The sequence below is a fragment of the Oncorhynchus kisutch genome, linkage group LG6 (assembly GCF_002021735.2).
Source record: "Oncorhynchus kisutch isolate 150728-3 linkage group LG6, Okis_V2, whole genome shotgun sequence".
Lineage (NCBI taxonomy): Eukaryota > Metazoa > Chordata > Actinopteri > Salmoniformes > Salmonidae > Oncorhynchus > Oncorhynchus kisutch.
In genome coordinates this window covers 73,206,567-73,218,416 of record NC_034179.2, presented here as the reverse complement: position 1 = coordinate 73,218,416, position 11,850 = coordinate 73,206,567, and the positions used below count along the sequence as shown (strand labels likewise).

General features: G+C 40.9%; 1 protein-coding gene across 1 annotated transcript in view; it reads left to right on the top strand.

The window, feature by feature from the left end:
- The first annotated feature begins 8,508 nt into the window (after window positions 1-8,508).
- LOC109893393 (protein shisa-9B-like) overlaps window positions 8,509-11,850 on the top strand; it is a 39,814-nt gene continuing 36,472 nt past the window's right edge. The window contains exon 1 of the mRNA XM_031827404.1: window positions 8,509-9,411. Within this exon, the coding sequence (XP_031683264.1) occupies window positions 8,891-9,411 (521 nt within the window). The 5' untranslated portion in view covers window positions 8,509-8,890. The remainder of the gene's footprint in view (window positions 9,412-11,850) is intronic.

Here is an 11,850-nt window from a genome sequence, read left to right as displayed (position 1 = left end):
AATGTTTATAAACGAGGCCCTTGATCGCTCATAGTTCAGGTTGTGCCCTTGTTGTTCAATTACTTGCAAAACATAATGGATTTGTAACATGCTGCATAAGAAAGATTCATTTAACCTGAAATTTAGTAGTACTGTAGGAATGTAGTAGGAATGTAGTACTTTGAAATATTATTAGAAATAACAACTAGCAATAGGAAATGGTCTCATTTTCTTAAAAGCCTGTTATGAAAATAAGCCATTATGAAAATGTTTTATGAAATGCTTTTTCAATTATTATTATTTGCATGTCATTAATTACATTGACTACTGTTACTACATTAGCTCAAGACTGTAAAACAGGTGGTTCAGTGAACACATGAGATGAGCTTGTTCTAGCTCCCCAAGCCCAACAGTAAAGCTTATTGTGGTAAGACCAGGATATGAACCCAGATTGTCACATTTGCAACTGATCTTTTATCAATGTCCTTTTAATTACAAATGGGGAATTAGAGTACATTGACGATTGAACTCACAATAAGTAGTAGGTTTGGTGTTACAACCTTATGTAACCAATGTGAAATGGCTAGCTAGTTAGCGGCAGTGCGCGCTAATAGCGTTGAAATCGGTGACGTCACTCGCTCTGAGACCTGAAGTAGTTGTTCCCCTTGCTCTGCAAGGGCCGTGGCTTTTGTGGAGCGATGGGTAACGATGCTTCGTGGATGTCAGTTGTTGATGTGTGCAGAGGGTCCCTGGTTTGAGCCCGGGTATGGGCGAGGGGACGGACTAAAGTTAAACTGTTACACTTACATCAGCCATTTCTTCAAGTTTAAGACAAATGCAGTGGTGAAACGTGACTATAAGACAGGAACTAGGCCTTCAGAGGAACCAAAAATCTTCCAATACCTTGTATCAAACTCAAAAATCAAGAAAATAACAGAAAACACAGCATCACTGAATGCGCCCCACGTGTTATGTTCTGTATTCGGACCATTCTAGTTCTAGCAAAAACAAAGCAATGCTTTTTGATGACATTGTGAATGAAACAAACAGGCCTGGCTATGCTTTGGGCTGCCGCGCACACAGAGACAGAACCAGCATGGACACAACGCATGAAATTGTGTGACCATCAAAACAAAGGACACACTGTTTAAACAACCCATGAATCACATTAACACCAATAGCAACAACAACAGTGTCACCTCAAAGGTGACAGGCTCATGGTGCTGAAAAGACAGCGACCGTAATACCTGTGCACTCCATGGCGCTGAAGGAGAGAGAGTTTTCGTCAAACACATAGACCGGGCTGATAAACAGGCGACAGCAGTCACACACAGCATCAAATAATGTTAAAGAATAAGCAGAACATTCACTCTAGTAGGTCAAAATGAAATGAACAAATCAGCTGTTACTTCCCATTGCGAATATATTTTATAATGTTCATTCCACTCAACTGTGATCTAACGTTTAAATGCAACAATGTTTCAGTCATTATTTTCAAAGGGATAGCTAATAGCAAGCGAGCTGCAACAAAAAACAGTGCCACTCACCAGATGATGATCATTTGTAAACAAAATTTGAAAGAAGTTTGAAAGTTAATCTTGAAATGGTGATGCTAACAAATTAGCAACAGCGTCCACCTTGAAGTTGATAACAGCTGCTGCAGCCTCCATCACCATTGTTACACTACTACAACACAAGCTAGCTAACATTGTCACACTACAACACAAGCTAGCTAACATTGTCACACTACAACACAAGCTAGCTAACATTGTCACACTACAACACAAGCTAGCTAACATTGTCACACTACAACACAAGCTAGATAACATTATCACACTACAACACAAGCTAGCTAAAGTTACTAGCTCAGGAAATCTACCGCTCGAGCCACTGATTATTTTATCTTGCGCTGTCAGTGTTGAATGGCAGAGACCTTCTTTCCAGCTTCTGAAGGCCTAGTCAATGGCTGGCTGAGCTAGCTAGATTTTTCAACCCAAAGACCACCAAAGAAAATCCTGATTGGATATTTTTTTCTCTTCACTATTAACCCTTCTCTTTCCAACACAAACGGAAGAAATTAAGTTCATTGCAATTATTGTAAAGATGAAATATAAATACAACATTTTTATTTTATAAATCCTTAGACCTCTGAAGGCCTAGAAGGCTCTCACGGTTCCCCGCTGGAAAAATGTAGTAATGGACAGAGCCTGGAGAAGAACTTGCTAAGGTAAAGAGAGTGGAATATAATAATTGTTTTCTATTATTCACCTGGTTTCTATGGCAATATCTGTACCCAATGATCCCCCATAGTGACTCTCAAGTACCACTTGAAGTGTCTCATTGACCCGGCCGTTGCCCATGACAACCCTCAATTCAACCTGAATTATAAAGTGCTATAGTAGCCTACTGTTATCTTGGGAAATCATGTCACAGCTCCACAGCAGTAGTTTACAAATCAATTACAAAGTCCAAGTAATGAAACCTTCCTAAAATATCCTTTGGTGTCCAACTGCTATGATGACGATGCACCCAAAGCCCATGTAATGATAGTTACACCCAAAAGACCTAGATTCTGATAATTACACAATGATAGTGTCGGAATCCTATTGGACTACATTTTTCTTATTGGAAATCAAAAGTGATCCTGTTGGATCCTATAGGATTCTTGCAATCCTATCGGTAGATTTAAGTATATTCGATTAGATTCTTTTCCAGGCAACTTCTTGTCTTTGATTTAGACATTACAATATAACATACAATGCTACATACAATGTTATAATAACACAACATTTTGAATGCACAGTATCTCTACAGTGCTTACATTAAAATAAAAACTAGAAGGAAATTACATTTTTAGGTACAGTAACACAAAGATAAGAGCATTTCTGTCATTTGATATATAATAGTCAGCTCTGCATACAAAAACCAGAATGTTCCCTTTCCCTTCTTTATGTTGGGAAAAGTAGAGGACAAGAACAACCTGAAGATAATGAGACCCCCCAACTCCTTCCTCCCAGGGTTGTACCACTCATCTCCCTCCCTCCCTACCTATCTATACAATTGCAATCGACAAAATCAATAGAAATCCTATAGGAGAAAAAAAACATTGAATTCTTAATGGATCATAATCTCACTGATAAGTCCTATCAGCGTGCTGTTGTAGCGGTCTAAGCTCCCGACTCCGGACCATATGCCTCCTCGGCGACAGGGGTTTGAGCCAAGGCTCGGCTGACTGTCTGTGCCCTTAAGCACTTTCTGTACCCTTCTCTATATCTGTCTCCATACCTCTACGTACATCTGTCCTGTAAAAATAATAATAACTCTCATCTACTAAAAAAAACATGTTAAAAAAAATTAACATTTGACCTACAGTATAGGATTCCCCCCCCTAAAGAAATCTTATCAGATTTTGGAACTAGTCCTATTGTACTCCTATAGGATTCTAAAATAGAATCCTATCGGTTAGGGGCACACTTTTGTGAATGCATTTGATTTGAATGACTGTACATTTTGGCAGGGGTGGAAAAAGTACCAAATTGTTATATGTCATGACTGTCCTGATCAGGTCAGGTTACAGGAGACCACAACCCTACAGATTATCTCTCAACCCCAACAGAGGAGGAGAGATCTAGGGGTCTGAAGATGTGGGGGTTTTATGACCCCTCACGTCCCTGTTAAATCTCAGGCCACAGACAAATTCCTTTGTCCTGTTACTATGGAGAACCAGCCTCAGAACATTGAACATGAAATAAAGGGACTTTGGAACAATGGTTTCCATCAGCCACAATGGTGGTCATGACGATAGATGGAATATGAAAATGTATGTCATTCTTGTTTTGTTATTAAAAGTTAATAGATGACGTTATTACGAAAACATGTTTGATGTTTATACATTGTACGTTGTATGGAAACGATCCAAATTATGGTGGAAAATAAGTATTTGGTCACCTACAAACAAGCAAGATTTCTGGCTCTCACAGACCTGTAACTTCTTCTTTAAGAGGCACCTCTGTCCTCCACTCGTTACCTGTATTAATGCTACCTGTTTGAACTTGTTATCAGTATAAAAGACACCTGTCCACAACCTCAAACAGTCACACTCCAAACTCCATTATGGCCAAGACCAAAGAGCTGTCAAAGGACACCAGAAACAAAATTGTAGACCTGCAAAAGCCTGGGAAGACTGAATCTGCAATAGGTAAGCAGCTTGGTTTGAAGAAATCAACTGTGGGAGCAATTATTAGGAAATGGAAGACATACAAGACCACTGATAATGTTCCTCGATCTGGGGCTACACACAAGATCTCACCCCGTGGGGTCAAAATGATCACAAGAACGGTGAGCAAAAATCCCAGAACCACACGGGGTGACCTAGTGAATGACCTGCAGAGAGCTGGGACCAAAGTAGTAACAAGGCCTACCATCAGCAAGGGCATTGAAGATGAAACGTGGCTGGGTCTTTCAGCATGACAATGATCCCAAACACACCGCCCGGGCAACAAAGGAGTGGCTTCGTAAGAAGCATTTCAAGGTCCTGGAGTGGCCTAGCCAGTCTCCAGATCTCAACCCCATAGAAAATCTTTGAAGGGAGTTGAAAGTCTGTGTTGCCCAGCAACAGCCCCAAAACATCACTGCTCTAGAGGAGATCTGCATGGAGGAATGGGCCAAAATACCAGCAACAGTGGGTGATAACCTTGTGAAGACTTACAGAAAACATTTGACCTCTGTCATTGCCAACAAAGGGTATATAACAAAGTATTGAGATAAACTTTTGTTATGACCAAATACTTATTTTCCACCATAATTTGCAAATAAATTCATAAAAAATCCTACAATGTGATTTTCTGGATTTTCTTTTCTCATTTTGTCTGTCATAGTTGAAGTGTACCTATGATGAAAATTACAGGCCTCTCTCATCTTTTTAAGTGGGAGAACTTGCACAATTGGTGGCTGACTAAATACTTTTTTGTCCCACTTTATTTCTCACATGTGCAGCACATAGTGTTTGTTTTAAGGTCCTTCTTTGGGGGCAGAATTGGCATCTCCTCCTCTTGCCTGCCCCAGCTGCAGCCTCAGGTGGATCAGGACAAGATTCAGCCCCCTAAACAGCTTTCACGAGTGCTGCAGAGGCTGCTGTGCGGGGGAGACACTCCCTTCTTTGAATGTGTGGGGTTACAAGTGCCTTTCCCAGCTGCTCCAGGAACACCCTCCCCTTGTTCTGCTTATCAGGCATCCAGGTAGGGTTGATCTTGTTCCATATAACAAAGGCATTGCATGAGGACACATCAACGATAATATGGAAGATGACCAGGGGCCAGTCATCCTCCGGCAGCTGTAAGTTCCAATCACCTTGTCCAGGTTGTCCACGCCTCCTTTGTTGTGGTTGTAGCCCAGGATGATGGCTGGCTTCCTGTCCTCACGATCATTGAACTCAGCTGTTTTGTACAGTGTGCTCAGGAGGACCACACTCTTGTTCCTCTTTGGGAGGTAAGAAACTAAAGTGGTGGTGGGGGTGAAGGCAAACTTTGATGAGAAGGCCTCTCTCCCCCTTGTTTCGAAGAGTGCAGAGGGGAGCTCAGGCTTGTTCTTTCTAACTGTGCCAACCATGGTGATCTTCCTCTTCAGGAGCTGCTGGCTGAGTTCATAAGAGGTGAGGAAATTGTCACGTGACATTGTACCCCCTCAGTCCATCTGTCACATCAAGCACAACCCACATCCCCAGGTTTTTCTACGGGCCTCCACTGGTCGGCTTCCCAATGTAGACTTGCATCTTCCAAGCGTAGCTGGATTGTGCGTCACAGGCCACCCATGTCTTGATGCCGTACTTTGCTGGCTTGCTGAGCATATAATAAAGAACAGCGACCTTTTGATCAAAGAGATTACTATCAGTAATTAGTATCAGTGTCACAGAAAACAATCACATAAATCAATGATATTACAGCAAAAAATTTACACTGAAAATCACTTACATTACAGGTATGAAAATAAAAATGTACCTCTGAATGGAACTAGTTTCTCATCCACTGTTACTTCAGGCCCAGGGTTGTAGAGGTATTGCAGATGCTCCACCCACTTCTCCCAGACCTCTCTTATGGCCGCCAGTTTGTCTTTCACACGTCTTGCAGGTCTTGACACACGGTTATCAAATCGTAGCATTCTTGAGAAAGTGTGAAAGACTTTCAGTGGCATCGTGGCACGGAAAATTGCCCTTCCACTCTCTGTATCCCAGAGACTACATGTAGCCTCGCCTCGGGACCTATACACACCCGCTAAGATTAGCAGCCCTATGTAAGCACGCAGGTCAATCTCTTCCATCCTTTTCCAGTTGTCTCCATGAAACTCTCCAAATTTGTCATCTCCAGGATGATTTTTTCGATGGCTGGTGTGATGAACATGTAGAATGTTGAGGCGATGTTATGGACATGGGCAACTGCATGTCTTGTGGGCCCTGGGGTCGTCCTTGTGACATTTTGTGCTCCCATCCTGCCCTGGTTATCATAAGAACCATATTATTTTTGCTGTTCTTTGACAAAAATGTCTCTCTTTCAGCTTGGGTGATTTCTTCTTCATCTGAAGATGATGCATCCTGCTCTGGTTTGTATTATTCCCCATCTTCTTCTTCATATACCTCCTCCTCTTCTTCTAAATCATTGTTCTCTTGTTCCTCCTGGACATCTGAAAAAATCAGATATATGACCTGTTGGCCACTGAAACGTGCACTCATGGCTTCAGCAGAGAGAACTGGGGGGACTGTCATCTGCAGCACCTTTATCGACCCTCCATTAGTAAACAATGATTTCAAGAAATGCTTATTTTGTCTGAAATTTTGTTTATTTTGTCTGAAAATATGTTTATTTTTTGTCCGTGAACTTCAGTCATGTGTGGGGTCGTGGAGGAGAGATGCTGCGTGTGTGTATGTGTGTGTGTGTGTGTGTGTGTGTGTGTGGTTTTTGTGGTGTGTAAATGGTTTTAGAACTGCCAGGTCAAAAATGACCCTAAGACAATCTTTGTACCCAGGGTGGTGTACAGCTTTCATGGAAATATGGACAAAGATGTTGTTTCACTTTTTCTAATGTTGGGGTCACTCTAGGAAGATTCATCCAAATTTCAGTTGAAAAAAAATAATTTAGGGGGTTTTCTCTGCTGTTATACATAGTGGCGGGCCATTGTTTAAGAAGGGTTAATCAAACCAGACCATACCATTTTCTTTATTTTTTTTCATTTAAGGATAGCCAGGGGCACACTCCAACACTCAGACATCATTTACAAATGAAGCTTGTGTTTAGTGTGTCTGCCAAATTAGAGGCAGTTCTCTTAATAAATCTGTGAATTTGACAATTTTCCTGTCCTGCTGAGCGTGCAAAATGTAATAAATACTTTTGGGTGTCAGGGAAAATGTTTGAAGTAAAAAGTGCATTATTTTCTTTAGAAATGAAATGAAGTAAAAGTAAAAGTTGTCAAAAAATATAAATAGTAAAGTAAAGTACAGATACCAGCAAAAACGACTTAAGTATTTCAAGTATTTTTACTTAAGTACTTTACACCACTGGATTTTGAAATTCTGAATGTATTGTATCTCCCCTGATTGTACCACACACAAAATAGCATGATCATGCAATTATTTATTTTGGACTTTTACTGTGAGTGTTGAAACCTCTGAAGCACTTTAATGTTGAGAACATCTCCCTAGTCTAAAACTACCATTGGATTCCAATCAAATAAAAATTATTGGAACCAGTCCAAATGGACCCCTATAGGATTCTATAGGAATAAAATCCTATAGGATAGGTTCTAAAATCTGATAGGATTTACTTTTGGATTGTAATAGGATTTTTCTATTGGAAACCTTTAGGATTTTTTGACTAGGGAGTTGTTCTCAATAATTAAGTCTTACAGAAATAATGATATGTACCACACCCTTTTGTGTGTGGTACAATCAAGGGATATACATTCAAATTACAAAATGTACAGGTATACCAATCAAATGCATTAGTCAGACGAATTGTATTGATTATGTATATTTTATCACCTCAAATGGCAATACAGTTACAGCAGTACAATGACAAAGGTCACAACAATACTAATCACACCATGTTTGCTTGGGCTATATCCCTTTTTCATAGTTGTGGCCTATTGAACAATACATAATGATACAAATAAGGTGCAATATATCGGCCACAAATAGCAGTCAAATACAACATGCATGAAATCACATTTGACTTGACAGCCAACAGCAGCATTGCAACTCTATCATTTAAATGCACCCTGCGACTTCTTAGGCATATAAATAAATACATATTCGGACAGTATTGTATTGTCTGAATACAGTATATATTTTTCTGTAGCCTGCAGTAGGCTACTATGAAAAAAATGAAATCTGAGCATGAGCATGTTGTTCTGTATATAAACAACAGATTGCATACATCAGATCTCTCTCTTTCTGCCTGTCTCTCTCCCACCTACCACAAGTGTCTCCACCTCCTTTTCCTTCCCCACTCTCCCACTCTCTCGGTAATTGGTTCGGTAATATTCCTACTGCCTGGAGTGAACTACCAATAAGGACTCCGACTGTCAACGGAGGATGTCTGTGGCGCAGCGCAGAGAAATTGTCTAAACCTATTCAAGATACCTGTAGCAACTGTAAAAGTGTTGTTGTCGCATCGGTGTAAAGATCTCATCATTTTTTTTGTTATAAGCAATTGGAACAGAAATAACATTTACACACATTCCCATACAACATCACCGTGCGCTGATGGACAATTACGCGCAGAAGTTGCGGTGCGTAATCATGATAATCATCGCGGATGGCTGTGTTTCATGTTCTTGGATTATGCGTACAAGCTTGTTATGATACCTGGTCATCGCCTTTCCTTCGTCTACAGTGGAGAAGAAAAGTAACAAAGGGACGCACATGATGAGAAGCGCGGGGTTGTTGCTTGGCTACTTTTTGGTGAAAGTTCTTGTATGCGACGCGGAGGGGGAGCCAGGGCAGAAGCTAGACGGCTTTATTATGGTACAAACGGGTACTAACGAGTCAAAATTGAACGGAAAAAATAGCGTTTCGGAGAGTCCGCATACAGAGGACAAGTGCCGGGGTTATTACGATGTGATGGGCCAGTGGGATCCGCCGTTTGTGTGCCAGACCGGCAGTTACCTGTACTGCTGCGGGACCTGTGGCTTCAGATTCTGCTGTGAGTTTACAAGCTCGCGGCTGGACCAGACCACCTGCAAAAACTATGACACCCCGCCGTGGATGATGACAGGCAGACCCCCGCCTAAGAAAAAAGACCCCACTCACGACCCCACAAAGGATAAAACAAACTTAATTGTGTATATCATATGTGGAGTTGTTGCCATAATGGCCCTCGTTGGGATTTTCACAAAACTTGGACTTGAAAAGGCGCACCGTCCACACAGAGAAAACATGTCAAGGTGTGTGTACAGTAAACAACATCAGCAGTCCCTGTGCGCAATGCAGTAACAACTTTGGATAGCCGAAATGAATGCAGGAATGTAACTTTTATTTGGGTGTCAGAAGTTTCTTAAAAATATTTAGATGCATTAAAGATGCTGTTTTGTTAAAATAGGTGATAACCCACTGGACACAGACGTCAGTTCAACTTCTAGTTTCGATTTACATTTGGTTGAAATCAACAACAAAAATCAAAAAAACATTTCGGTGAAAAGTTGGGTGAAATAAATACGAAATTTCCTTACCTTGATGACTTTTTTCAAATCCAGTCATTTTTCCCCACATCACATAGATTTGTTGGTTGAAATCAAATCAAATCAAATTGTATTGGTCACATACACATGGAAACAACATTGATTCATGATCCATTCAGTTTTTGCCTAGTGGGAAGTGTTAAAATATAGAATAAATATACATGATCAGTCAGTTCTTCTGACCACAATTTGATTGGCAATCATAGGCAATACCTGTGCAGCCTACTATATTTTATTTATGAGTGACTGTGAATACCTGTCCAATTGCGCTGATGTCTTGAGATTCCATCAAAATGCCATACTTTTCATTCTGAATGATTGAGAACTCTATACTGAATAATAATGAGCTCACTACGTCCTGGTAAAACCAGATGTGTTGTAGGTAGTAGTGTGTGATGAGCCATGCTCACTGCGTCCTGGTAAAACCAGATGCGTTGTAGGTAGTAGTGTGTGATGAGCCATGCTCACTGCGTCCTGGTAAAACCAGATGTGTTGTAGGTAATAGTGTGTGATGAGCATTGCTCACTGCGTCCTGGTAAAACCAGATGTGTTGTAGGTAGTAGTGTGTGATGAGCCATGCTCACTGCGTCCTGGTAAAACCAGATGTGTTGTTGGTAATAGTGTGTGATGAGCATTGCTCACTGCATCCTGGTAAAACCAGATGTGTTGTAGGTAGTAGTGTGTGATGAGCCATGCTCACTACGTCCTGGTAAAACCAGATGTGTTGTAGGTAGTAGTGTGTGATGAGCCATGCTCACTGCGTCCTGGTAAAACCAGATGCGTTGTAGGTAGTAGTGTGTGATGAGCCATGCTCACTGCGTCCTGGTAAAACCAGATGTGTTGTAGGTAATAGTGTGTGATGAGCATTGCTCACTGCGTCCTGGTAAAACCAGATGTGTTGTAGGTAGTAGTGTGTGATGAGCCATGCTCACTGCGTCCTGGTAAAACCAGATGTGTTGTTGGTAATAGTGTGTGATGAGCATTGCTCACTGCATCCTGGTAAAACCAGATGTGTTGTAGGTAGTAGTGTGTGATGAGCCATGCTCACTACGTCCTGGTAAAACCAGATGTGTTGTAGGTAGTAGTGTGTGATGAGCCATGCTCACTGCGTCCTGGTAAAACCAGATGCGTTGTAGGTAGTAGTGTGTGATGAGCCATGCTCACTGCGTCCTGGTAAAACCAGATGTGTTGTAGGTAATAGTGTGTGATGAGCATTGCTCACTGCGTCCTGGTAAAACCAGATGTGTTGTAGGTAGTAGTGTGTGATGAGCCATGCTCACTGCGTCCTGGTAAAACCAGATGTGTTGTTGGTAATAGTGTGTGATGAGCATTGCTCACTGCGTCCTGGTAAAACCAGATGTGTTGTAGGTAGTAGTGTGTGATGAGCCATGCTCACTACGTCCTGGTAAAACCAGATGTGTTGTAGGTAGTAGTGTGTGATGAGCCATGCTCACTACGTCCTGGTAAAACCAGATGTGTTGTAGGTAATAGTGTGTGATGAGCCATGCTCTCATCTCCCTTGATGTCATCTACCAACATGATGCCATTAAAAGCCACTTTTTTACTCCATTACACCTGCAATTGTTTTTAATTATCTCACTGCCCTAGATTTCAGAATTTTAATTAGCTTCATTGTTCTTTTTTTGGGGAAGCGAACTTAAGGTTATTTTGTTCAATGTTGTTTCCATGTCATTTCAACAAAAATATTCAATGTGATGACCTTTAATTTCACGTTGAACTTACATTAATTGACAACTCAACCAAAAGTAAATCAAAATTAGACGTTGAAATGACGTCTGTGCTCAGTGGGCTGCCTTTGTCTCAACATACCTTGTGATCCCTATTGTGATTTGTCATATTTCTCAACTATAGTATCAATGCATAAAGGAAGGTGATCCCACTAACTCAATATAGCATAAATGGTACTGTGCATATCAATGAAAACCCATTGAGCATATGATAATTGGTCATTGGTAGTTCATCTACAAGCATGAGAGTAATTGATTTGATTGAATCTACATTAGTCAAACATTAAGACCTGTAAGGATTTCCGATAAATATCAGATACATATTGAGGTTTACAGCGTTTGAGCTGCTGTAATTTATCTAGTTTTCGTAGCTATTTTGATTTCCATGTCATGCTTT